The sequence below is a fragment of the Mobula hypostoma genome, chromosome 3 (assembly GCF_963921235.1).
Source record: "Mobula hypostoma chromosome 3, sMobHyp1.1, whole genome shotgun sequence".
Lineage (NCBI taxonomy): Eukaryota > Metazoa > Chordata > Chondrichthyes > Myliobatiformes > Myliobatidae > Mobula > Mobula hypostoma.
The window spans coordinates 93,718,435-93,746,424 of record NC_086099.1 but is presented as its reverse complement, the minus strand read 5'-3'; the positions used below and the strand labels follow the sequence as shown (position 1 = coordinate 93,746,424).

The 27,990-nt window shown below is 42.9% G+C and overlaps 1 protein-coding gene and 1 long non-coding RNA gene across 3 annotated transcripts in view; one reads left to right on the top strand and one right to left on the bottom strand.

Moving 5' to 3' along the window:
* Positions 1–18,832, top strand: part of LOC134344129 (uncharacterized) — a 47,176-nt gene extending 28,344 nt beyond the window's left edge. Inside the window, exons 3-6 of one of the 2 annotated variants that reach the window (XR_010017366.1) lie at positions 8,720–8,927; positions 13,628–13,734; positions 13,957–14,054; positions 16,602–18,832. This is a non-coding gene — a long non-coding RNA (uncharacterized LOC134344129). Of the gene's footprint in view, positions 1–7,561; positions 8,928–13,627; positions 13,735–13,956; positions 14,055–16,601 lie in introns of those variants that run through there. The other variant, XR_010017365.1, reaches the window with a different exon arrangement.
* The window catches only part of LOC134344128 (ethanolamine-phosphate phospho-lyase-like), a 41,308-nt gene extending 15,335 nt beyond the window's left edge, over positions 1–25,973 (bottom strand). Inside the window, exons 1-11 of the mRNA XM_063043438.1 lie at positions 25,789–25,973; positions 22,020–22,138; positions 20,497–20,656; positions 19,391–19,465; positions 14,735–14,828; positions 13,608–13,724; positions 11,021–11,103; positions 10,009–10,234; positions 7,400–7,554; positions 5,555–5,644; positions 4,025–4,155 (exon numbers count right to left, since the gene is read on the bottom strand). Coding sequence (XP_062899508.1) covers positions 4,025–4,155; positions 5,555–5,644; positions 7,400–7,554; positions 10,009–10,234; positions 11,021–11,103; positions 13,608–13,724; positions 14,735–14,828; positions 19,391–19,465; positions 20,497–20,656; positions 22,020–22,138; positions 25,789–25,847 — 1,309 coding nt within the window. The 5' untranslated portion in view covers positions 25,848–25,973. The remainder of the gene's footprint in view (positions 1–4,024; positions 4,156–5,554; positions 5,645–7,399; positions 7,555–10,008; positions 10,235–11,020; positions 11,104–13,607; positions 13,725–14,734; positions 14,829–19,390; positions 19,466–20,496; positions 20,657–22,019; positions 22,139–25,788) is intronic.
* Positions 25,974–27,990: the final 2,017 nt, after the last annotated feature.

The following is a 27,990-nucleotide window of genomic DNA, read 5'->3' as shown; positions in this document are numbered from 1 at the left end:
TGGGGAAGGGCAGGCAGATGATAGGGCAAACAGGGCAGCATGGTAGCGTAGTGGTTAGCACAACGCTTTACAGTACAGGAGACCCGGGTTCAATTCCCGCTGATGCCTGTACGGAGTTTGTACATTCTCCCCACGACCGCATGGATTTCCTCTGGGTGTTCTGGTTTCCTCCCACAGTTCAAAGACATGCCAGTTTGTAGGCTAATTGGTCATTGTGAATTGTCCAGTGATTAGGCTAGGATTAAATCAGGGGATTGCTGGGTAGCGTGGCTCGAAGGTATGGAAGGGCCATTGCGCTCTGTATCTTAAAAGAAAATTGAAGTCAGTGGGATGAGTTAAAGTATAACAGGGGGCTAAAATTAAAAAGGGCGATGAATACAGGACTGAAGGTGTATATTTGAATGCATGCAGAATATGGAATAGGGTAGATGATCTTTAAGCGCAGATAGAGATTAGCAGGTATGATGCCAAGGGCATCTCTTGAGTTGTGGCTGAAAGAAGTTCACATTTGAGAGCCTAACGTCCAATAATACACATTGTATCAAAAAGTCAGGCAGGTAGGCAGAGGGGGTGAGGCGGTTCTATTGGGACAAAATGAAACCAAATCCTTGGAAATAGGCGACATAGGATCAGAAGATGTCGAATCCTCCTGGGTAGAGTTAAGAAACTGCAAGAGTAAAAAGACATTGAAGGGAGTTATATACAGGCCTCCGAACAGCAGGCTGGAGGTGGGGTAAAAATTACAAGAGGAGATAGAAAAGGCATGTAGAAAGGTGGCAATCATGGGGGATTTTAATATGCAGGTAGATTGGAAAAATCCAGTTGGTGGTGGATCCCAAGAGAGGGAAATTTTAGAATGCCAATGAGAGGGGTTTTATTAGAACAGCTCATGGTTGAGCTCACCATGGGGAATGACAATTCTGCATTGGGTAGTATGCAATAACCCAGATTTGATTGGGATGCTTAAGGTAAAGGAACCTTTAGGAGGTAGTGATCATAATATGAAAGAAGTCACCCTGAAGTTTGAGAAAGAGAAGACAAAATCAAATATATTAGTATTACAGTGGAGTACAAGGAATTACAGAGACATGAGAGAGCAGCTAACCAAAGTCATTTGGAAGGAGACACTTAGGGATGACAGCGGAACAGCAATGGCTGGTATTTTTGGGGGAAATTCAGACGGAGCAGGAAAAAGGCATCCCAAAGATGAAGTATTCTAAAGGGAGGATGAGGCAACTGTGTCTGACAAGGGAAATCAAAGACAGCATAAAAGCAAAAGAGAGGGTATATAATAGAGCAAAAATTAGTGGGAAGGTGGAGGATTGGGAAACTTTTAAAATCCAACAGAAGGCAAATAAGAAGTCAATAAAGAGAGAAAAGATGAAATATGAAGGTAAGCTATCTAATAATATAAAAGAGGACACAAAAAGTTTTTTCAGATATACAAAGAGTAAAAGAGAGGCACGAGTAGATTTCAGACTGCTGAAAAATGACAATGGAGGATAATAACAGGGGACAAAGAAATGGCGGAGGAACTTAATAAGTACTTTGTGTCAGTCTTCACCATGGAAGATACTAGCAGAATGCCAGAAATGTGAGAGTGCGATGAGGTAGAAGTCAGCGTCATTGCTATTTCTAAGGAGAAGGTGCTTGGGAAGCTGAAAAGCATGAAGGAAGTTAAATCACCTGGACCAGAAGGACTACAGCCCAGGGTTCTGAAAGAGGTAGTTGAAGAGATTGTGGAGTAATTTGTATTGATCTTTCAAGAACCATGAGATTCTGGAATGGTTCCTGAGGACTAGAATTTGCACATGTCACCCCACTCTAAGAAGGGAAGAAGGCAGAAGAAAGGAAATTATAGACCAATTAGCTTGACTTCAGTGGTTGGAAAGATGTTGGAGTCTATTACTAAGGATGAGGTTTTAGGGAACTCTTCATTGTTGTACAGTATGTCAACAATAGGATGAAGAAATTGATGGCTTGTGGCCAACTTTGTGGTCAATAAGAAGATAGGTGGAGGGGCAGAAGTTTTGAGGATGCAGGGTGTCCGCAGAAGGACCTAGACAGATTCAGAGAATGGCCAAAGAAGTGACATATGGAATACAATGTAGGGAAGTGCATTGGCAGAAGGAATAAAGGTATGGACTATTTTCTAAATGGAGAGAAAATTCAAAAATTAGATATACAGAGGGACTTGGGAGTCCTCGTGCAGGATTCCATAAAGGTTAATTTGAGGTTGAGTCAATGGTAAGGAAAGCAAATGCAATGTTAGCTTTCATTTTGAGGGACTAGAATACGAAAGCAAGGATGTAATGTTGAGGCTTTATAAGGCACTGGTCAGACCACACTTGGAGTATTGTGAGCAGTTTTGGGCCTCTTATCTAAGAAAAGATGTGCTGGCATTGGAGAGGGACCAGAGGAGATTCACAAGAATGATCCCAGGAACAAAAGGGTTAGGATATGAGGAGTGTTTGATAGCTGTGGGTCTGTACTTGCTGGAGTTTAGAAGAATGAGGCGGGCGGGGGGGGGGGGTGGAATTCTCATTCCAACCTATCAAATATTGAAATGTCTGGGTAAAGTGGATGTGGAGAGTCTAGGACCAGAGGACACAGCCTCAGAATACAGGGACATCCTTCTAGAACGGAGGTGAGAAGGAATTTCTTTAGCCAGAGGGTGGTGAATCTATGGAATTCATCTAGGTGGATATGAAGAATTATCTCTTCTCTGAGAGGATCATGTGTGATTGGAATTTGCTACCCACAAAGTTATGGTTGATGGCCATTGAGGGCAGTGAATGATAGAAATTTGGACTACAGGGAAGTCAAGGAGTCTGGGAAGAGAGCAGCATAGTGACACTGTCATGAAGATCTTCTCCGAGTTTGTTGAGTGGTGCAGCAGACCAATAGCTCCACGTTTCCCCTGTCTAGACAATTGCTTTCCAACCTAACAACTGTCTGCCAAAATTACAAGACTCGACCTCCTTAAGTTTTTTTTTCTGTGCCACTTCAAAGATTTTGTAAAAGCTAACATGTAAAATGCATATTGGAGAATAGTTCCTCATGACAGCTTTTCAGTGGAATATCTTGATATTTTGAGTGAAGCTTTCACACGTGTACATTCAGGAATCATTAACTTTGCACTGCAAAGCCTAGCTGAACAGAACTAGACCAATACTCTAAAGTCATAAAACAGTGCAGGGTTATGCAGCTGGCTGTTGGGCTACAATGGTGGAATATAGAATGTTTTCCCTCATCTCCACCCAGGATCAGCTTCAGTGCTCCTGAATGCCTCAAAAAGATGCCTTACCGTCTGGCAGTGCCAACCTCTGCCCAGTGTGGCATCTCCATTTGCATAACCACACATCCACAATTCAGAATTTGTTGACTCTAGCACTGGAAAACTGGTCAAACTTGCTTTATGCTAAACCATTTCAATCCAAACCAGTAGACGTTAATCCTTTTAGATTGTAACAGGTCCTCACTTCAGCAATTGGTGCTATTCTGCCAACATTTTAAGAATATGGAATTATTTATTAGAGGGTTTTATAACGCACAATCTTCCTATGGAGTGAAAGGAACACCTTTTACAATGTGGCAAGGGGATAGTTTGTATGATATTGGTGAAGGATGGACAGATGTCACAGTGAATGGGTAAAGTCAGCTTTGTGTTCCTGTCCCAGGCCTGGTGTTGGCCATACAAGTACAAGCCAGGAGAGAGGCCAGCACACTGGGGCTCCTATACTAACGTTACATCTAATGAGCTGGATGCCAGTCAGAGTTTACGTTCCTGAATACCGATTTTACAGTTGCAATACAATCTCAAATAAAGAGAAAACAGCTGAAAAAACTGGCTTGAGGCCAAGCACAGACAGAACAGTTTCCAGGATACTACGACCGTGACTCAGAGTGAGATTCACTTGTGAGCGCGGGTGTCAGTACCAGCAGCCAGCTACACTTTCGGCACCCCATCCTGCACACTACTGGTTAGCGACAGAGATGTACATTTCCTGATAGGAGAGCGTACCTGTGAGAACTTCATCGATTTTCTCTACCACAAACTTGGCATCCTCTGTGGTGAAACACATTGGTGGCTTGAATTTCAGTACATTCCGATGAGGTCCATCAGCACTCAGTAATACATTCTGGTCCTTCAGCCTGCAGCAGTAAATTGACAAAGAATCAAATTTGCAGTCTTGAACCCATATTCTGTTTCTGAATGAACATTGAACCCATGAACACTACCTCACTACTTTTTCTAATTTTATTTTTGCACGACTTACTTAACTATTCACATTTTTTCCTCTCTGTTATTATGTATCGCATTGTACTGCTGCTGCAAAGACGACAAATTTCATGACATATGCTGGTGATATTAAACCTACTTTGTACTCTCATCCCCAGTCATTACTGGCCAGCTCCCAACTAAAGGCAACCTCTGTTTTCCTCTTGTGGTCCTCAAGTGCACTCTCCTGCCTGAGGAGCACAGACCAAAGGCAGCTGCCTCAAATCTGGTTTACCCATCAGCAGATGTGGCTGGACAGCATCATGTTCCACTAGGACTCAGGCAGGTCCTCAAAGCAGCCCAGTAATTTTGGAAGGCATTACAGCCTGCTTTCCTCTAACAAGCAACTTTGAAAATCAAGTCTCACTTATATTAGCAAATGTGAGGAAGTTTAGGACCCACGCTGTGAAGATGAAACTCGGGCTGGAATTCAGGTGCAGGAAGACTCGATGTCAAAAAAAGATGTCAAAATTTATCGGGTACCTCAATCACCCCTGTGACAATGTGATTCCTCCAACCCATGATAAGGCTGACCCTGGATCTCCACACTAAGTGACAATATAAAGAGGTGCCCATCCTCAGGCCCTGATGGGTTGCAGTGTTAGGGAACCATTCAGATATATCTGAACAATTCATCATGTGATTAGTGGTGAAAGCTGCTTTACATAATGCTATATTGTATGACATCAGGTCAAGTCAAGTCAAGTCAAGTCAAATCAAGTCACGTCAAGTCACTTTTAATGTCATTCAACCATAACTGCTGGTACAGAACATAGTAAAAACAAGAGAACGTTTTCCAGGACCATGGTGCTACATGAAACAATACAAAAACTACACTGAACTATGTAAGAAAAAACACAAAAACTACACTAGAGTACAGACCTATCCAGGACTGCATAAAGTGCACAAAACAGTGCAGGCACGACAATAAATAATAATAAATAATAAACAAGACAATAGGCACAGTAGAGGGCAGTAGGTTGGTGTCTGTCCAGGCTCTGGGTATTGAGGAGTCTGATGGCCTGGGGGAAGAAACTGTTACGTAGTCTGGTCGTGAGAGCCCGAATGCTTTGGTGCCTTTTGCCAGATGGCAGGAGGGAGAAGAGTTTGTATGAGGGGTGCATGGGGTCCTTCATAATGCTGTTTGCTTTACAGATGCAGTGTGTGGTGTAAATGTCTGTGATGGCGGGAAGAGAGACCCAGAAGTGACATGCCTGTCAGTTCTGGGTTTTTAATTAGTAACTAAAACAAGAAAGGGCTTTGCCTTGTTACCTGTAGATTATGTGCTGTGCCTCTGCCTTGGCCGGTGTTCTCTTCCTACGGTCTCTCACCAGGTCAACTCCAATGAAGAAACCCACACCTCTGCATTGAGAAAAATATTCAGTTCATTGGAGATGTACAATACCTAACCAGCTGCATGAGAACAAATTTATCAGTCATTCACCGCCTTCGGGACTTGCACAGATTGTCTGCCATGGGGGGTTGTTACACAAAACTGAGGTCAGTAAGTTTATGGTGACTTGGATCTTCAGCAGGGTGCCAGGACATGCGTTTTACCAGAATTCCTCGGGGCATTCAGGTGTCGGTAATCTACCCCGAGTCAAAGAGCCAGAAGCAGGGCTGTGCAGTGATGGTTCTGGTGTTTGTGTTGCTGTGATAAAAGTGGCATCCTTTGCCACCTAAAAGTGGGCACTGCGGTCGTGTAACGCTACTACAGCACAAGTGACCCGGGTTCAATTCCCGTTGCTGCCTGTAAGGACTTTGTGCGTTCTCCTCTCAACTGCACAGCTTTCCTCTGGGCAGTTTAGCTTCCTTCCACATACCAAAGATGTACGGGTCAGGAGGCTAATTGGTCACATTGGCGTAATGGGCGGTATGGACCTGTTAGGCTGGAAACTGTGCTGAACCTGTAAGTAAACCAACAAATCTAAAAGTGGACCACGTAGACTTGGATTGGGCTGGATTCACGTGAAACCATCAACAACAGAAACAGAATTCACTGGTGACTCAAAAACACTGCCACACAGAAAGTATGGGAGGAACTTAGCAGGTCAGGCAGCATCTATAAAAGGTAATCGGAGGTCAACGCTTTGGGCCGAGGTCCTGCATCAGGATTGGAAAGAAAGAAGGGAGATAGCCAGTGTGAAACAGCAGGGGAAAGGGAAGGACTGGAGCAGGACCTCGCAGGTGATAGGTGGATCTGGGTGAGGGAGGGTGGGGAGTGTTGTCAGAAGCTGGGAGGTGGCGTGTGGGTAAATAGATCCCATTGATGTAGAGGAAGGTGCAAAGGGAGCACTGGATGCAATACATAAAACTGATGGATGACATGTGAATCACTGCAAGGCTTTAACATCAGAATTTTGGGACAGCACTGGCCGGATGCCAGTCAACAAAGCCAGGCTAGATCTGTATTATCTGGTGGTTTGCTCAAAGCTTCACTGTTATCATACAAAGGCCAACGCGGTATATTCAGCATTTGCCTGGGCGCAGTAAGTGTGGCTGCAATGCTCCAGCTTCATCCTCGTATCTGCTGTTCAGCCCAATAAACAACCCTTACAACAACTCATCAAATTTACCGTCACGGCATTCTCAGCCCAGTGATCTGAACCGGCGAGAGGAATGATTTTGGCTGCCCCGTGAACAGCCAAACTGATGCCAGAACGTTATGTCTCCACAGGACAACCATCAGAAACTTCAGTGCCATAGTTAGTCGTCGGCATAGTTGTGGGCAGAAAAAGTCTTGTGCAGATGCCGGGGCTCTCAACTATATATATTGTTAACTTGGCCCTAATCTTTTTGGAAAAGTTGGCGGAGGGAAGCGAGGGGAGGAAGTCAGAGCTCTAAATGCGTTTGGAGTTTATTTCATGGAGGTAAGATATCATCAAGTATGCCTGGAAAGGTAGATCACATTTACATGATGGCTGGGACAAAGATGGAGTTGGGAATTCCAAACGACAGGTGCTCATCAGACCCTTCCATGTTCAGAGTCTCCATAAATCAAAGTGTAGTGTTGTGCTGTCAGAGTCACCAACTGGACTTTGTTAAAGCAACAGACATTTATTATATACCTTCTTCTATGAAGGGTGGTGTTGCTAAGATACTGCGAACAAACATTACCTCACATCCCCAATAAGTTCATGTTTGGCTTGCTGTTCTCTCAGTAAATCCATCAGGTAATTTCCTACTCTTGTTGCATTGCCGCACAGATCCTCCTCCTCAATAACGTTTAGAACAGCCAGACCGATAGCACACGAGACGGGGTTACCTCCAAACTGAAACATGGGCAGGTGGGTTAGGATAAAAGAATGTCCACTTCAAAGGCAAAAAGGTATTGGATACAGAACATGCTTCATAAAATAATTGGAAGCTATCAAGTATTTTACCTCTTTGAAAACGGTTGCTGCTTTAAAGGCGACATTTTTTTCTTTAGCCAAAATAGCATAATTGTGTATCAAAGAGCCTAATCATAACTCTAAGCTTCACTGTGAAGAGTGAAAATGTTAGCTAATTTCTTAAGCATTTTCCTTTTCTGAATATTTGTTATTTGTGGGTGTGAGTATTGCTGATTCAGTGGAATGCCTCTCTTTCCCACTCCCACACTGATCTCTCTTTGACCTCCTTCAAAGCTGTGAAGAGGCCTAACTCAAACTGGAAGAAGAACATCTCATATTTTTGTTAGATAATTTACAACCCAAAAATATGAACAGAAGATTTTCCAATTTCAGTTAAACCAGTGCTCTCCTCATCCGTCCATCACGTTTTCTTCTCCCTCTGTTTTCCTCTCTAATCTCTTTCCCCACCCCCAAATCTGGTTCCAACTTACCAACATTTCTTCCACACCTGATTCCACCTACCACATACCAGCCTCCAACCTACGCTCCCTTGTATAGCTATACCCTGGCAATCTTTTGTCTCTCTTCTTTTGTCCAAATTGATCATTTGAGTTATTCTAGTATACTGTTTCTTTTTCTTTGTGATCAAATTCATAACTCCCCAATTCCCATGAAAATTGGGTCTTGCTTCAAGTCAAACACCTCTGGCGTGGGATCTGAGAGGCAAATCCATAGCGTAAAGCCGTGAGCCTTGCAGACTATGCTCTTCTACAAGACTCCAATTGGATGCCACTTTACCTGGGATTCTGAATGTGTCACTGTGCTCCAGACTTTCTCATTACCAGCACACCCAGAGACATCCCTGACATTTCCACTTTAAAGTCTAAATTTGGCTCTACCCATTATTAAGATGTTTAGAGAGATAAATTTGTACTCTTTTAAACTCTAAATAATCCAGGTTTACTCTACCCAGCCTTCTTTTAATTCACTCTTTCAAGGAATCCATCACATTAAATTCTTTAGATTTTTTTTTCATAGTTAGATATGAGCTTAAGTATTTTCTCACGTGTAAACTCCAAGTGCCTCTGTGCCTTCTGGTTTCCAGGATCCCTGATTTCTTTTTCTCTCAGCAAAGGATGAAAACAAAGTTGTGAACATTGGCTTCACGTCAAGCAGCAACCCCTGTGTGCCCGACCACTCAGCTCATTCTACAATGCTTTCGGGAGTGAATGTGGTTAAGTTATAATGAAGGCTCAAGCATCAGACCCCAATGCACTTTCATCAGGGGATCCTCCGGTAATAATCAAAGGCAGGTAGGTCTGCTACTTTGACTCACCTTCATTCAGGTTCCTTTGGTCAATTACAGAACATAGAACATGAAGCAGGATGACACACTGGAACCGGGCCTCAGCCCTTGATGTCTGTGTTGAGCGTGACCACAACTTAAACCAAACGAATCTATCTACATATGATCCATATCCTTCCATGGCTTGTATATTCCTGAGCCTGTCTAAATGCCTCATAAATGCTAGGATGTGTCAGTTTCCATTATCATCCCTAGCAGCCCTTTCCAGAGATGTGTGTGGAACAACTTGCCCTGCATATCTTCTTTAAACTTCTCCACTCCCACTGTAAACTACGTTTTTTTCAGTATTTGCATTTCTACCCTGGGATAAAAAAACTGAGCATCTAGGCCTTGCATCGCTTTTGGACCTCTGTTAGGTGTCACACCAGCTTTCAATGCTCCAGAGCAAACAATTCAAATTGTCCAACCTCCTCTCTCTAATCTAGAGCAAACAATTCAAGTTTGTCCAATCTTCCCTCTCTAATCCAGAATCCAGGCAGCATCCTGGTAACACTCTCTGTATCCTCATCAAAACTTTAATATCCTTCCTGTAATGGGTGACCCAATCTGCACACTATCATCCAAAAGTGGTCTAACCAAAGTTTAACACAGTTGTAACATGACTTCCTCATTCTTATACGCAATGCCCCGACCAATTTGGGCAAACATACCAGATGCTTTCTTCATCATCTTATGTACTTCCGGAGATCCCTCTGTACATCACTGCTTCTAAATATCCTGCCATTTACTGCCCCCTTACATTGGACCTCCCAAAGTGCAATTTCTCCCACTTTCGAGGATTGGACTACTTTTACCATTTCTCTGCCCATATCTGTAGATGAACTATATCCTGACATTTCCTTTAACAACCTTCACTATCCACAACTCCACCAATTGTTGTGTCACCTACAAGCTAATTAATTATGCCCATCCATTGGATTGGACTTGACAAATCAGTTAACTTTGCACTCAAGGATTTTCATGGTCAGCTTTACACTTGATGGGCCGGCCCGACTACTTTTATTGAACTAAAACTTTCAATGACTCACCGTGTTAAAATATTCAAGTCCAGACGCTCCGAATGCCTCTGCAATTTCTTTGGTCGTAACCACGCAGGACATAGGGTGGCCGTTTCCGATGGGTTTGCCCATGGTGACAATGTCTGGAACAAAGTCCTCTCCTTGCAACTGGAAGGCCCAGAAATGTTTCCCCACTCGGCCAAAGCCGACTTGGACTTCGTCGGCTATGAACACTCCCCCCACATTATGCACGTATCTGAAAACAGAAGCAGCCATGCAGTTCGACCAAACACCGAGAGAAGGGACAGGCAGCAAACAGATCCTTTCATGACCAGTCCACACACACTTAAAAACATTTCTCCACACTAGCAACAGAATGCCAATTCTTTCAAATGATCAGATCATAATCTTGTGTTGTCTACAAGCTGTCACGGGCATTTTAACCATTGGGTGGCCAGGGCAGAGGGTTTATGAACTGGGGTCTAAGAATGCCAATGTGCAGTTAAATTGTGAAGGACTTTCACTCTGGTTCTGTGATATCAATGGAGGGCTGGTGGAGACTGTACCATTGAGTTCATTCACAACAGTGATCGATATGTTTTTGGATTCTAAAGGAATGATGGGATATGGGAAAAGGTCAAGGAAATAGTAAATCAGCTGTGATACCAGTGAACGATTGAGCAGTCCTGAATGATCAGAAAGCCTACCTCTGCTCCTAATTGACAAGAGCTACCCTTGTCCATTCACCAGCCCTTCCTCCATCACCACTGCAGACAGGTTTATAACATCGTTTAAAGTCATTGATCACCGGAACGCTCTTGCCTCTTAAGGCAGAGGTTGTAGGGTTACGTCTCCTGCCGAGTATGTTAAGCGTCAGCAATAATTATCACACCCCAATACATGCATTAGTGATCAGAGAAGAGTTCATTAATCGTCTCGTCCACTCTTACTCAGAGGGAAGACAGGATTTTAAATGCAAAGTAAGATGGAAGCTGTATCTAGCCTTCTACCCTTAAAGAAGAAACACAAACCGTGTACCTACTGCGCCACTTTTTGGAAGTAGCCAGGCGGCGGGATTATCTGACCTCCGCAACTCTGCATGGATTCAGCAATAAAAGCAGCCATCTATACAAAAGAAGATGATATGAAAACCACACATCTCCAGCTTTCATGACACTAGATGGATGGTAATTCAATTGGAAACCAAGGTACAGAACAGTTAATCACTCCACAGTCATTAAGATAGTAAAAAAAACAAGGACTTTTGGAAAACATGAGAATCTTCAGCAAACTCTGGTCACCATAGTTTTCCATATTTCTTCAAAGTTGCATGACCATTTGTAAAAAAGAAATAGTCAAGAACAATTTTCAGTCACCAGAGTTGAAATCCCAGTTTCCTGTTATTTTCAAGGTGTCCATTAAAGGTTCAAGTAAAATTTCTTTGTCTGTTGCTTCAAGAAAGACAGTAATCAGTTTAGTTTATTTGAGTGAAATCTTAACCCCTGACTGGTTAGCCACATGTTATCACAAAGGGAAGGGCTCCCAGCAAGTGGGCAATTATTTAATAACTGTCAGAAACATTATATGCAATCTGCTTGACTTGAGGCTCCTTGGCGGAATCCATTCTGGTATATTGTACTTGCTCACATTCCAAAATAGGATGGATTCCCAGCTCCTGTCTGTATTTGCAAAGCTACCAAATACCAGGCAAAAGGTTAAGAGCCCTCCCTGGATATCTGATTTCCACAGCAGATGGTCCTCCTGGAAATAAACCACGTCTCAGGCCTTGATCAGGTAGTTAGAGAGTAACAGAGCAAGCTGGTGTTTCAAGTACATTACTGCACACCAGGGGCGCTACTGACACACGGAGTGTTAGTCGTTACTCTCTCTGGGGCTGATCAACATCCCGGCTACCTGTGAAAATATCCAAGAAAGAGGGGAAAGAGAAAAAAACTATCCATTAGTACAGAAAGATTACATAATCGTGACCTACCTAACCTTTGGGTGAACATGTGGAACGAACTATTTAGTGAAGATAGCCCATAAACTACTCATTTTGTAAGAAAAATGCTGGAGGAATCAAAAAGGTTGGGGTGCGATGGATTCAATTAGCAAAATATTAACTGCCGCAAATCACTTGTCTCATGTTTAAGTCCTATCAAACCTTCAGCATACCAAATGAAAATTTCTCCAGAGTTCCTCATATTCTGGAGTTGTATCTTCACTGGGAAGTGTGACTGAAATCAAAGGAGCAACTCTGGGGTAATTTCAAAGCATTAATTCATTAACAACACGGTTATTGCTCTTGTGACATCAGCACTACTTCATTTTATTCGCAATTCAATGCTGATGAATCAGGCTGTGTTTTCAAATAACACCATTCTGGCTTCAGTGTTGCTTGTGGAGAACTAGGAAGATATCAGTTTGAATGTTACAATGCATGAGATGACAATGTTATATTTAGTACAGAGCTTTATAGAGATTAACCTCTGGTCTAGGCCATTTCTTTGAAGGCTCATTTGAAACTTTTGCCAAAGCAAATGGAAGAGGATTAGAATAATCATCTTATTCCACCACCCCCGTTTTCCAGCATTTTCCTATGTGCAGTGGGAGTATCGATTTCTGATTCTGAAGGTTAAATCTGGTCTTTAATAGGGTACATTGGAGCTGGACAGAAAGCAGAGATCGCTTGGCTGCCAAGCTGATAAAAAGAGCTTCTGCAACAACAATTGTTTTCATCTATTTCCACATCGGTCGAAGTTGGTTTTGTCTGAGTCAGTGCTAAATGAGCAGTTATTTTGCACTGGACCAACATAATTATTTTAGCCTGATCCCTCATCTCATGAAACACTGATGTACCTGTACTAAACGCAGCAAGTTGGTGTCAGGATCAGGATGCACCATATAAAATCATAGTTCATTTGTACATTTTATTGTATTTTCTATAGAAATAATGCTTAATGAAAAGATTTGATCTCTTCATTTCCTCAAACCCGTTTTGAATTAACATCAGACAATGCAAAACAATGCAAGCATGGGATAAATCTTGCAAAGAAAACTTTAAGAAAACAAAGCTCAATGCGAATTATACCTTCTATATCAAAGCCATCTAAAGAAGGCACAAATTAAATCAAAACATGCGACAGATTTTTAAATGTCATTTACTCCAAGCAATTTTGAATCCTTCCCTATGGGCAGCTGAGTTGAGAAATTTCACATCCAAAGGAGGTGTAAGGTACTCCTTCCCTCCACTAGCCTGCAGGTTACCCTGAGGAAAAGCGTAGCACCTGCTTAAACCACTCCCCCTCCAGCGGATCAGGGTCACGTGTAGTCATGGAAACAGGTACAAGCAGCTGCTGCATATCACAAGTGCCGGTTATGTGACCACTGACGCCAGGCAGACAATCTCTGAAGAGTATTGATAATAGCTTGGGGGTCACCCGTCTTGTAAAGACACTGCCCGGAAGAAGGAGATGGCAAACCACTTCTGCAGAAAAATTTGCCAAGAAAATCATGGTCAAAGACCATGATCACTCATGACACATAATGATAATGATGTTGACCCTATAATAATTGACACACTGTTAATCTCACGGTGGCATAAATAATTTTGCTCAGTGGATACAAACCTTGCGGCCTTTCTTTTCAGCTTCTTGAATCAACACATTTACTTCATCTGCGTATGCTGAGGCTGGATCAGGGTGATCTTCTCTGTACTTTCCTCTGTAGACATCTGGAGATGGTGCCTAGGAGAAGGTAAACACTGATTCCCTTTACTAAACCCTAAAATTCAGCTGTTTCAACTGCTCATCATTCTGACTGCCCAGGCTGCAGAGCAATTAATTTCTTAACTCTTATAGCTGTTGAATCTATTTTTAGTGTCTTTCAGCAGAATATAAATAAAGAAGCTTTTTTGTAAAATATGATTCACATGCTGAACATTTTGTTAGCCTTCGCTAATTTCTAAAATTCCTTCAGTGCTTTTCAAAGGATGCTGGCTATCGCAAAGACTTACGCCAGCAGCAACCAGCCAGTCACCAGCCACTTCCATTACCCAGCGTCACGTCACGTTCCAGGTAAGAACCTGTGCCATCACAAGCAATGCTTAATTCTGGCCTGAAGTTGCGTTTCGCCACAATTCAGCAGGCTGTAAATCGAAGTAACATATAATTCACTTTGGTAAAGTATAATTCACTGTGAATAATTGGACAATTATTTCTGTTTTTATAACACAAACTTGGGAAGCTTAAAGAGTTGCTCCAAAGACGTATGGGTTAGTAGGTTAATTAGTCAGATCGGTGTAATTGGGAGGTGGGGGCTCATTCTGCTGGAAGGGCTATATTTCCAAATCTAAGTCTAAAGTAAGCTTGTCTGAGTCTCCTTCTGCTCAGCATAGGTATGTCAAAGCTAAGCTGCAGTAGCATTGTAGTTAAGCAGATCAGCAGTTAGTCTAGAGCCCTATCTCACTCATGTCTCAATTTAGAGAACAATAGGCTCTCTGCCAAGACTCTTTAAACTTCCTGAGTTAGTGTTGTCAAAATAGAAATGATTGACCAATTATTCACAGTGAACTACATGTTACCAATCTACCCATTTTCACACAGCTGAAATATTACGCAGGCGTTAACTTGCTGGTGAAGCCCAGCAGGCCAAACAGCATCTGCAGGGGGTTGGGGGGGGGGTGGTGGAGGAAGAACTGTTGAATTTTCGGTTGGAAACCTTGCATCAGGAATGTTAAACTATTACCAATACTTACAACATACACAAATTCCTTCTGAGTTTCGGCATGAAGTTCTTGGAATTTATAGGGACTGATGTCAATCAACGATGTTACATGTCCGTGGTAAGCACTGAAAGGGGAATGAAAGAAACACAACTTCAATCCAAACTTTGTCCTAAGACTGCAGAGCTTTTTTAAAGGAGTCTCACACAAAGTTTTCAGAAAACCAAGTATTTTGGTGTTCACCAGTAATGAAGATAACTTTTTAAGTTCCGGATGTATTTATTTACCTGAACTCAAACTCCTCGGCTCCTCTGGATTTGTGAGATTTGAGTTTGACTCCAAGATCGATACTAATCCAGCAATTTGACTAACGCTCATGGCTTTATTGTCTTTCATCACCGATGTTTTAAAAAAGCTAATGATATTCAGCTGTACTCCTGGCTTTATGTGGATGTATATCAGTCAGGAGTGTGCATGGTCTGGGCTGTATAACCCAGCTCTGGAAGTAAGATAGTCTAGAGATCTCAGTAAGCTGTTGCTCCACCAGCTTCCCTCTCACTTTTACCATTATGTGCTGAAGATGAGTGAGGATAACCAAACCAGCCCACAAGTGTATGGTGTCACCACCCACAGCTGCAATCCGCTAATTAAATTTGCTGACGATACTACATTGATTGGACTAATCACAAATAATAATGAGGCAGCCTACAGAGAAGAACTCATCACCCTGACACAGTGGTGACAAGAAAACAGTCTCTCCCTCAATGTTGCAAAAACAAAGGAGCCGGTTGTGGACTACAGGAGGAATGGAGACAGACTAACCCCTATAGACCTCATTGGATCTGGGGTTGAGAGGGTGAACAGCTACAAATTCCTCAGCATACACATCACCAAGGATCTCTCGTGGTCTGTACATTCCGGCTGTGTGGTGAAAAAAGCACAACAGCACCTCTTTCACCTCAGACGGTTGAAGAAGTTTGGTATGGGCCCCCAAATCCTAAGGACTTTCTACAGGGGCACAATTGAGAGCACCCTGACTGACCGTATCACTGCCTGGTATGGGAACTGTACTTCCCTCAATCACAGGTCTCTGCAGAGAGTGGTGCAGACAGCCCAACGCATTTGTAGATATGAACATTTCACTATTCAGGACATTTACAAAGACAGGTGTGTAAAAAGGGCCTGAAGGATCACTGGGGACCCGAGTCACCCCAACCACAAACTGTTCCAGCTGCTACCATCCGGGAAATGGTACCACAGCATAAAAGCCAGGACCAACAGGCTCCGGGACAGCTTCTTCCACCAGGCCATCAGACTGATTAATTCACACTGATACAATTGTATTTCTATGTTATATTGACTGTCCTGTTGTACATAGTATTTATTATAAATTACTATAAATTGCACTTTGCATATTTAGACGGAGATGTAATGTAAAGATTTTTACTTCTCATGTACATGAAGGATGTAAGTAATAAAGTCAATTCAATTCAAAGCAGCCCACAAGTGGATGGTGATGCATTGAGCCAACACCATACCACACTACGCTTTATAAACACAGTAGCAACTCATAATTCAAATAACATTGACATATTAGGGTCCTGAAGGGATATACCCCAGGTTATTGAGAGAGGCAAGAGAGGAGATTGATGGGGTGCCAACCAATACCTTTGTTTCTTCCCCAGCCACAAGCAAGGCCTCGGAAGACTAGTGAGTAGCTAATGTTGTTCCATCACTGATGAAGGGAAACAGGGATAATTCTGCAAACTGGAGCCTGGTGATTCTCACATTAGTGGTAGGAAAGTTACTGGAGAGGATTCTTAGGGATAAGATATATGAGCACTTGTTTTCTGTGGGGCAATTCATGTTGTGCTAACTTGCTTTGTGTTTTTTTGGCAAGGTGATGAGGCTGACTGATGAAGGCTGAGCTGTGGATGTTGTCTACATGGCTTTTAGTAAAGCATTTGACGAAGTCCCTCCGAAGAGTCTCATCCACAAGATTAAGATCCATAGGGTCCATGGTGAATTGGTTATCTGGATTCAGAATTGGCTTACCTGTAGGAGACAGAGACTAGTGCTCAACAAGACTTAGTCTGGTGGAAGTCTGTGACTTCTGGTTCCACAGGGAACTCTACTGGAACCTCTGCTGTTATATATGAGACATAGGAGCAGAATTAGGCCATCTGGCCCATCGAGTCTGCTCCACCATTCAATCATGGCTGATCCTTTTTTTTTCTCCACCTCAACCCATTTCCTGGCCCTCTCCCTGTAACCCTTGATGCCATGTCCAATCAAGAACCTAGCAATGTCTGCCTTAAATACTCCCAATGACCTGGCCTCCACAGCTGCATGTGGCAACAAATTCCACAAATTCACCACCCTTTGGCTGAAGAAAAACCTGGATGATATACACAAATAAATGACCTGGATGAAAATTATAGATGGGTGAGTATGTAAATTTCCAGATGATACGGAGATTACTGGTGTTGTGGAGAGTGTAGAAAACTGGAAAAGCTATAGCGGGATATAGATCTCTTATGGATATGGGAGAAGAAATGACAGGTGGAGTTTAACCCAGACAAACATAAGGTGTGAGATCAAATATAAAGACAAGGACAATGGCAACGGAAAGGCCTTTAGCAATGTTGATGGACAAAGGGATCTTGGGGAGGATGGAGGAACTTGGGCGGCCGAGGCTGGAGGGAGATCTGGTCAAAGTTTATACAATTATGAGAGGTGTGGACAGAGTAGACAGCCTCTTTTACCCTGGACTGAAATACTGAAATGTCTACTACCAGAAGGCATGCATTTAAGGTGGGGGCAGGGGCAAGTTCAAAGCAGGTGTGCGGGGCAAGTTTTTATTTTACACAGAGAGAGGTGGGTGCTTGGAAAGCACTGCCTGGGGTGATAGTGGACGTAAATTTGACAGGGTATTCCAGAGCCTCTTGGATGTACATGAATGGAAGGATATGGACATTGAGCAGGCAAAAGAGATTTGTTTTGTTGTGTATTTGATTACTAATTTAATTGGTTCAGCACAGCACTGTGGAGCTGAAGGGCCTGTCCCTGTACTGTACTGGTCAGTGCTCTATCAAGCAGGGTCAGTAGTGATCAGCAGACTCTCTTTAAATAATAACATCTGCCTCCCCTCCACCGCCGAGGAGAATTGCTTGAGAAGCAATGTGCTACCATTGCCCTGAACAGCTTCAGCTGAAATTCCTCTTCTGTGTTCCGGGGAGCTTGTTGAACAACCATGCACTGAAGCTGAATTCATAACTTAATATGCTCTGAATAGTAATGAGATGTTCATTATAAAAGGATTCAGTCCGGTGGGGCGGGGGGGGGCAGCTGCAGCCTGCGTTTATGTAAACAGTCACGTGTACTGAGGTACAGTGACAAACTTTCTTTGCCTGCCGACCATACAGATTGTTGCATTACAACAGGACATGGAGGTGAGTGGATCTGCAGAGAGCAGCTTGCAAACAGTCGCCACGCTCTGGCATCATCTTCAAAGCAGTACCCTCGGTGAACTGCTCTCAGGGGCCTCTCAGGAGCCGCCAAACAAAATCACATCAAACAAAGAGATCTCCCTAACCTTCTCAATTGCTGCCCTTCTTCTGGGGCGAGGAGCCCAGAGTTGGACTTTGGCAATTGCCAGCATGAATGCCCATGATGCAACAAGATTAGAGATGTGTAAGAGGCCAAGGCTGACAGAGCTCTTTGGGCTGAGGACAAAGGGGATGAGCTTTACAAGTTCCAATATTGCACAACCTTAACTGTAAAGAAATTTTTTTTTCAGAATACTTTCAGTAACCATCTCCCCAAACACTGGCAATTTCAGCTACTTGGTTAGACATTCATTTTACGTATGTCAAGAAAATTGCAAGTACAATGCAAAATTACTGTTACGATATGAAGTAAAATAAATAAATAGAATAAAAGGCAAAATCCCAACATATGCAGAGAGAAAAACTTCTCCACTAATCTCATCCTTTCAAACCTTCAAAAGCCAACAAAGGTTTTGCCAAGTGTTCTTGTATCCTTTGTTATAGTAGCTTTTGCCACCTCCTTCAATAAAGGAGGTTTATATAAATGCAAACAACAGGAATTCTGCAGATGCTGGAAATTCAAGCAACATACATCAAAGTTGCTGGTGAACGCAGCAGGCCAGGCAGCATCTATAGGAAGAAGCGCAGTCGACGTTTCAGGCCGAGACTAGTCCTGACGAAGGGTCTCGGCCTGAAACGTCGACTGCGCTTCTTCCTATAGATGCTGCCTGGCCTGCTGCGTTCACCAGCAACTTTGATGTATGTTGCTTATATAAATGCAGTCTGTTAGTAACTTTGAGACATAGCATCTGATGGAAACACATACAAACCCAACACAGACAGCACTGGAGATCAAAGTTACACCCTAGTTACAGGAGCTGTGAGACAGCAGCTCTATTAGCCGTACCATTTTATAGTCCAAGTGATGAAATCAAAGAACCAACACAGCTAGTCTTTCTACTAGAGACTCAGTATTTATTAAGCAACATAATAAAACACAAAGAGCTGCATTTCAATCCAGGCTCCAAAGTTTGAAGGATTTGGTTCAAATCACTGTGTTATGAAGTACTTGGTTTAACTCTAAACCAGGATTAAAAACTTTTAGCTTGAATATGTGTATTCTTTTATTTCTTCTACTTACTGATTGAGGGTGATGATGTCATAGTGACCAGTGTACTGGCGAGCCAATCGAAGAGCTAGATCATTAGCTTCAGAACTGTTAAATTAAAAACACACAGCGTCACCAGAGTAGATATAACAAAACCTTGCAACATGATAATAATATGCAACTCCATACGCTGCCAAGTCAATAGTCACTAGAAGAAAAAAAGTGTAGTGGAGTTTCCTGGAAATGTTCAACTTCAACTTTACACAGGGGGCGGGACAAACTCTGCTCTGACAAAAGGTTTTTGACTTGAAAAATTAATGCTATTCCCTTTTCCACAGATGCTCCCCGACCCACTAAGTACACTCTGATCTGAAACAAACTTCAAGGTTCATAACATTTTAAGTAGACACTCATCTTTGATGACTACTTATAAAGGGTGATTTGTGAGGGAAAAAACTTAAAGATGAGTGAAAATATGTCTTATTTTAAAGTTGTACAGAAAAAAAAGCAGAGGTGCATGCTCAGCCAATTTCATTCAAAGCATACTTGATATACAAACATCCTATAAATTCTATTTATTGAATTGAATTTCCATCTGATTAAATATGTATTTCCATTCGATTATCAATACAAACACTAGCATGGTGCTGCTGTAGCCAGTACTTTGAATTGGTGTACAATCTTGTTAGAGAGAGTACATCAAAGACAAATTAGAGCAGGGGTTCCCGAACCTTTTTATGCCTTGACCCACCACCATTAACCAAGGAGTCTGCGGACCCCAAGTAGGGAACCCCTGGCTTTCTAAGGAGGGAAAATTAAGTTGGTGTAAGTGTATCCGAATGGTAAAAAAAAGATGAAAACGTAATTTTACCTTAAAAATTCAGGGAAGGACATTAAATGTAAATAAAGAAAGAAACCATCTTTACATATGCCACCTTAAAATCCTTTCAAGAAAATGCATACTGTTATTATACTTCCCCTTACCAAGTAGTCTCCTTATTAACATACACTCAGAAATCAGGTTTTGAATCATAGTATTCCATTTAAAACCAAATAAGGAACTATAAAATCATGGCGGTCTGGCTAGATGGAGAAGATACTGTAAAAGATCTTGTATAGAGAGAGATACATTGAATTACCCTGAATTGACAAAGTAGCAAACAGATAGTTGATGTGGGAGAGTCTCAGTGAGCTTCTGGGCGTACTGTACCAGGTTGTCATGCAGAAATCGTGAATTAGTGTTCAGCAGTTCCATCTGCTTGGCAGCAGCTTGAACCACAGCTGGATGGCAATGCCCCACTGAAAAAAATTAAAAGGATATTCAAACACAAAAACAACTTAATCAGTCCATAAGGTGAAATTCCCATTTTGGCCAAAAAAAAAGCCCGAATGTCTATTACTGGCCATGACTGAGCATTCTCAACTGAAATTACACAAATACGTATCTAGATTGCTCAACATATCATTCAACAAAGGTTCAAAGGTTCATTTGTTATCAAAGTATACAACTCTTTGATTCGTCTTCTCCAGATAGCCACGAAACAAAGAAACACCATGGAGTTCATCCGAAGAAAAATATCAAACCCACCCCACACACAAAAAAACACAAATTACACAAACGGCAATAACATCAAACCCCAACTCCCCCCCCCACACAAAAAAGCCTAACAAATTGCGCTAAATGGCAACAAGAAAGAACAGGCAAAAACACAAAATATAAAAAACATAAAACTGAAAGAGTCCACAGTTTATCATGCAGCTATCTGCCATTTGTCTATATTCTAAACTTCTCTGCAGGCCTGCTACCAAAAAAAACGGTAAAAACATTTCTTATACAGCCCCCCCCCCAGTGAAATCTTTGCAACAATGAAGGATTTTATTTTATTTAATCTGTCATATACAAGGATTATTTTTGGCTGAAATGAAGGATGGAGAATTTATTTGGAGACCGTCCATAAAAATCAGTAGCATTCAATAATCTTTTGATTGGATTAATGGGAAGATTCTGAAATAAATAAGCCATTCAAAATGGGAAAATCCTCTTGAGCACCTGGGTCTTTCATCTAGCAACAACGTCCTTGCAGGGAAGTGTAAATGGGCTTCAGCTTACCAAAAATGAAAGCTTTATCTTTCAGTTTGACAAAAGTAACTGAGTTGCTTTTGACTTAAAGCAGCTTCACTGCTGAGCTAAGTGCTGATAAGATTCTAATCTTGGCTCTGGCCACAGGTAACCCACTGCCTGTGTAAGCTAAGAGTTTACTGTACCTTGTACTATGCAAAGGTTCTTTAGGAATGTAATCTATTTGTTAATTGGGAGAGATGAGTAGTTAACAATATTTTAGCTGCTTGAAACCCTCACGATCAAAAGTCTCTAAAGTGAATAGGTTATATTGTTCCCAACTCCACCCAAATCTGATAAAACAAGTTTTATCTATTTTACCACTGGAAGGAATTGCTTTCATTATCTGGTCTTTGACTGTGCCTACATGTCACAGTACATTGCAGTTCAAACTTTCATACCATGGGTCATGGATTAAAATAAAATTCTGAGCTGAAAGAGAATCTGGTTTATTCATGTGATCTTTCTGAATTTTAAAATAGGCTCTTCATTGCCAGGCTGGAGATTGTAAAATGTTACGATATTCAGCCAGAGGCTCCATACCATGTGCTACGTTGTTAATGCAGTCCAAATACTTATTGTTATCCTCATCATACATGTACTGGCCCTGGGCACGGATTATCTTGAGTGGGTCCTTAGAAAAGAGCACCTTGCACGATGGCCTGAATTGCAAAAAGAAGAGAGCAAGAACTGAACCCCATCCAGTGTTTCGAATAAAACAAAACATTGATCTGAACAACAACAGGTTAATAACACAAGGGAGACTTTTCTCAGTACGCAGAGTTCTGAGGTGAATGTCTTATTAAAACAATTTTTTGCTAATAAAATCCCATTTTCAAGAACGCAGAAAAACTTAAGTTCCATCTATGTTAATAGGAATCTCACTGGTTATTGATAGTAAAGTTAAGAGCAGATTCGTTATTATTAAAGAAGTTCAGGGCAGGCAGCTCATCCATTAGGGTATAGGACCTTTAGACTTACCAGAAGAGGATGGACAAGAAGATGAAGAAGTTGTAATAATGACTAAGAAGTTGATTGTTGCTCTAATGATGGAGAACATCAGAGAAGGTTCTTTAAATGAGGTTTTATGGGTAGAGTTTAGAATCAAAGGGGTTGTGATCACTTTGCTGGTGGTATACTACAAGCCTCCTAAAAGTCAATAGGAGATAGAGGAAGAGATATGTAGACAAAGTATAGAAAGACACAGGGGTAATAATGTAATATTTGGGGACTTCAACTTCCCCAAAGTTAACTGGGCTTGCTATAGTGAGAAAGGAAGGGATAGAATTTGTAAAATATGTCTAAGAGAGCTTTTTGAACAAGTATGTAGGCAGCCCTACTACAGAAAAAACAATATTGGACCCAGTCTGAGGCAGAATGGACAAGGATCAGTGGATGAGCATTCAGAAGACTAAAAGGGATCAACTTGGCAATCTAAGCAAGGAGCCAGGCAGCGAGTTCTTATGTGAATACTTCTCATATGGATTCACTGAGGAGAAAGGACATTGTAATTGCAGAATTCAGGGAGGAGGACAGGGGAATTCCAGAACATGTTATCATTAAAATGGAGATATTAAATATCATAGTGTGCTTAAAGGGGGTTAACTACCCTGGGCCTGATGGACTTAATCAGAGATTGGATTAAGTCTGGGACTTAATATGGGAGAAAATTAAGGTGATCCCTGGGGCCCAGATAGATCATTTTACTTCCTTGCAGGCCACAGGCTTCAGGGAAGAGACTGTGATCACTGAGGCCAATTTCCCAGGATGAGGCTATTGAAGGTGACGAAAGTCCCAAAGCAGCAGCTCTGCTGGCGCGAGAGGGCCAAGGGGGCAAATGATTAAATCACAGATGTCAAATGGATTTAAATGGGAGAATTGCAGAGGGTGGCTGGAAGTTAGGCTGAGTGAATTGGAGGAAAATCACACAGGAAGAAATGTAGATCATGGTCCTTGCCTGAACAACTAGTCACTCAGAGCACATTTCTACCTTTGGATTTATAACCCCGATCAAACTGAGATCAGATCTACTGGTATGATCTGCATCTACAGTTCAAATCTATTGACTACCATCTGCTGGTAGAGTGCCTACAGTTTACTTATTCTCTGCTCTGTGCTGTGGAGATATTGTTGAGTTAAATGAAATGCTGTTTCATTTGGCTGTATTCATGAGTATCCATATATGGCTGAGTGACAATTAAGCTGAAGTTGAAGATGTCAAAAGGCCTGCAGTAACCCCTAGAGGTAATAGTGAAAAGAAAAAGAGGAAGCATTTATGTTTATCTATGACACAGGAAGTCAAGTTGCTGGAGAAACTTGACAGTGGTAAAAGTGTGAAGCTTCTGACAGAGGAGTATGGGATTAGGAACTCGAAGAAGCAAATTGACAAACTGTCAAAGTTCTTTGCTGAAAGCAATGAACAGAATTTAATGAAAAATAGAAAAACGCTGCATAAACCAAAAGTGAAGATCTTGAGGGCGTATTGAAAGAGTGGATTTGTCAGCGTTAGAGTGAACATATACCACTTAACAGTATGCTGATCATGAAACAACGATCTAGCACAACAAACTGAAAATTGAAGGTAATTGTGAATATTCAGCAGGCTGGTGCAGAAATTTAAAAGACACAGCGTTAAATTTTTCAAAGATTTGTGGTGATAAAGCGTGGGCCGATCAGGGAAATTGAAGGGCCGAGGCAGCTGCATTCATAACAGAACAAGATATCATGTCAGTTTATAAAATCAAAGAAAGATTGCTAGGACAAAAGCCTTTGTTAATGACACTGGAGGAAGTATTTTAAAAAGCCATCCAGCACACTGCCCCTCACCCAGTGAACACCTGCTTGCAAGTCCCTCAACTGGGTCTGATATTCCTCCTCACAATGACATCAACCATGATGTACCCTCTCTCTCCGTTTTCTCAGGAGTTTTACAGTTTAGTGATGCATTTATCATCTTTCCTAAGCAAAGATCTTCTTGTTGTTTGGGTAATTACAAAATATATTACTTTTGCACGAATTTCACCTCCACCCAAAATCCCATGTTTGATTGTAACATGACCAGTGTCATTATTGCATTAATAGTAAAATGTTGATTTTGTTCACAGTTTTCATTTACATTTACCTGTAATTAAATTCAATCTTTTGTTTTTATACTTTACATAAAACTGAAAATAAAAGTCAAATACAAATACAGTGCACTTTAACATTTTAATCAAAAGTGGACATTTTAGGCGGAGACTGAAAGCCTACCGTTGTCTGGCATTATTCAACAGCTGATTCAGGTATTCTCCCATTGCCGCTGCGCTGTGCTACTTTTGTTACCCAGCACACATTATATTTTCATTACATCCATGGAATATAATATTTTTTATTTAAGTACATGTGTCTGATGAACAAGTGTCAGAGAAAGACAGCTCACTGGTAGCACATAAATTCAGAGTTGGGGATCACCGCGATGCCAAACAGCCACCGGGGTGGCTGAGGTAGTGACAGCTTACCTTTCTGATGGTTCAATGTACACGTTATTGCTTCATGCACATTGGTGTTGAAATTCACCCCTGGGTTCAGTGTGCCAGCACAGCCCGGTCACCTGAGGAGAAACCCACGGTCCACCAGGCGTACAAGAGGTGACCCACACCCTCTTGTACGCCTCTGAGGCATGAACGACCAGCAGCAGACGTTCCAGAGCACCGGAGAGACACTATCAATACTCTGCTAACTGTTCCAAACCCGTAAGAGAACCTGGTCCGCCCTCCTGCGCCGGCCACACTGTTCCCACGGTGCTGAATGCAAAACAGTCGCCCTGGTCCCTGTCACCGCAGCACGTTAATCGATGTAATGAGGTTGTTCCCAAAGTCTCCCCGAAAATAAACATGACGGCAATATTCCACTTGATACCATGGGAACTTGCTGGCCTGTGGCTGCTGGAAACGGGAATGTCGAGGAGCGAGTTGGGAACCAGAAATCCGTTTACTGGGAATACAGTACAGTACAATACAGCGAAATAAGATGTTAAAGGCAGAAAAAGCGCAGCGGGTCTATAAACCCACACCTGTGACAGCACCCACACTGGTTTCATCAGAACGCTCAGAAATGCGGTGAACCAAGTTAGCGGCCCCCTCCCCTCCCCACCCCCGAGCATCGCCTGAAGAGAGGAAGAAACGGGAACTCAGCGGGCCGGGCAGCGTCTGTGGAGGGAAATGGCAGTCGGCGTTTCGAGTCGAGACCCTTCATGTGGACCCGCCGAGGGAGGAGTCAGCCGCGGGAGAGGGGGGCCGTGCGTTTTCACCCGGCTGGCGCGCAGCTCACTCACCCAATGTGCCGCTGCCTCAGCTCCAGGGTCCGCTGCTTGCTGAACAGCTCGGATCCCATCGCGCCGGCTCCGATCCACGTCCCGCCACCGGCTGCCTCAGTTGCCGATCACCGCGACCCGCCGGCACTTCTGTCCCGCTCTCCGCAACCGCCCTCTATAGGGTTCGGTGAACAGCCCCATCACGTGTGGGACACCAGCTCCCAATCGCTCTCGGTGCCTCCCCCTCCTTCCCTCCGCCCTTGCCTTGAACTCTTTCGATCTCCTTCTCGATTCCTTCTCGTGCGATGTTGCAGGCACGGAAGCGCACGGGGGTTTATGCCACTAACTATAGGTCTGGAAAGAAATAAAAAGGACACGGCGAGTTGTCGAATATAAAATGTCATCGTAGTTCACTGTCACGCGAAAACGAGCTCCGTGCGACTTGACCTTTCCTCGTCCCCAAGGTGAAAGTCTGCGCTCTCTTCTCGCCCACCAAAGGACTTCCGTTATTCCTTATCACCCAATTCTCCCACTCCGCCAGCTCTGGTCATCCTTTTCCAGAACACTTCACTCTTCCACCCCACCACCCCCAACTTGCTCCAGCTCTAGACTGTCACTGCTTTCTGGACTGCTGAGAGAATCATCGGGGTCTCTTTCTCTCTCTTCTACCGCCCCCCACCATTCCAAGACATACACCAGAAGCGCAGTGTTCGCATAGCCCTCAGCATCATCAAGGACCTCTCCCATCTCACCCACCAGCTCTTTGATCTCCTACTGTCAGGCAGAAGGTTCCACGGTGTGGGAGCAAGGGCTGTCAGGCTGGGTAACAACTTCTTCCCCCAGGCTGTGAGACCCCGGAACGCCCGTGAACATTCAGTACACATTATGTGTGACATCGCCGGCAGCATCGTACTGTTGTACACTTAACGATAGGCACTTTATGTCACCGGGTACATCTGTTAATATTACCGTGTTAATATTATTTTATGTGCTGTATGTATTTTGCACCCTGGTCCCTGAGAAACATTGTCTCATTTAGCTGGGTCGGGATCTTGGGAGAGTGGTTCACTTTAACGTAATTGAACTCTCTACGCTGTTATAAAACCTGCACGCCTTCTCACCCCTTTCTCAACCTAACCAGTCACTCTCTCTGAATTGTGGTCTGCGTGCTCTCTAGCCTTTTCAGAATTGCCTCTCCTCATTTACCTTGCCAAAATGTAATGCATTCCACGTCGTCAGATTTCACCTTCCATTTATCTGCCCAGTCTAGCAGTTCGAATGAGAAGCGTTGGTTTCGGTGCAACAAGGAACACGGAACAGAGGAAAGCAATAGTAATAGATGTGACAATCCTGAATGACAGTAACATCAGGAGGACAGAATACGAGAAGCTGGAGAAATACCAGGGCTTGAAAGAGCAGACAGAAAGGATGTGGAAAGTTAAAGCTGGATTAATCCTGGTGGTGTTAGGAGCACTTGGGGCTGTGACACCTGGACTGGGAGAGTGGCTCCAACAAATCCCAGGAACAACATCTGAGATCCCAGTCCAGAAGAGCACACTACTAGGAACAGCAAGGATACCACGCTGAACCCTCAGGCTCCCAGACCTCTGGTAGAACTGTGTTCCGTTCCGGCCACCTCACTACAGGAAGGATGTGGATACTACAGAGAGAGTGCAGAGGAGATTTACAAGGAGGTTGTCTGGATTGGAGGGTGTACCTTATGGGGATAGGTTGAGTGAACTTGGCCTTTTCTTCTTGGAGTGACAGGGATGAGAGGTGACCTGATAGAGGTGTACAAAATGATGAGGGGCGTTGATTGTGTGGATAGCTAGAGGCTTTTTCCCAGGGCTGAAATGGCTAACATGAGGAGGCATAATTTAAGGTGCTTGGAAACAGGTACCGAGGGGATGTCAGGGGTAAATTTTTCCACACAGAGAGTGGTGGGTGCGTGGAATGCACTGCCAGTGGCAGTGGTGGAAGTGAATACAGTAGGATCTTTTAAGATCCTCTTAGACAGGTACATGGAGCTTAGAAAAACAGAGGGTTATGCACTAGGGAAATTCTGGGCAGTCTCTAGAGTAGGTTACATGGTTGGCACAACATTGTGGGCTGAATGGCCTGTAATGTGCTGTAGATTTCAAATCTATGTTCTAGAGGACCTGAGACTGAGGTCCACATACACATACACATACACACCACCTGTAAGGGGTGAGAAAAATTATA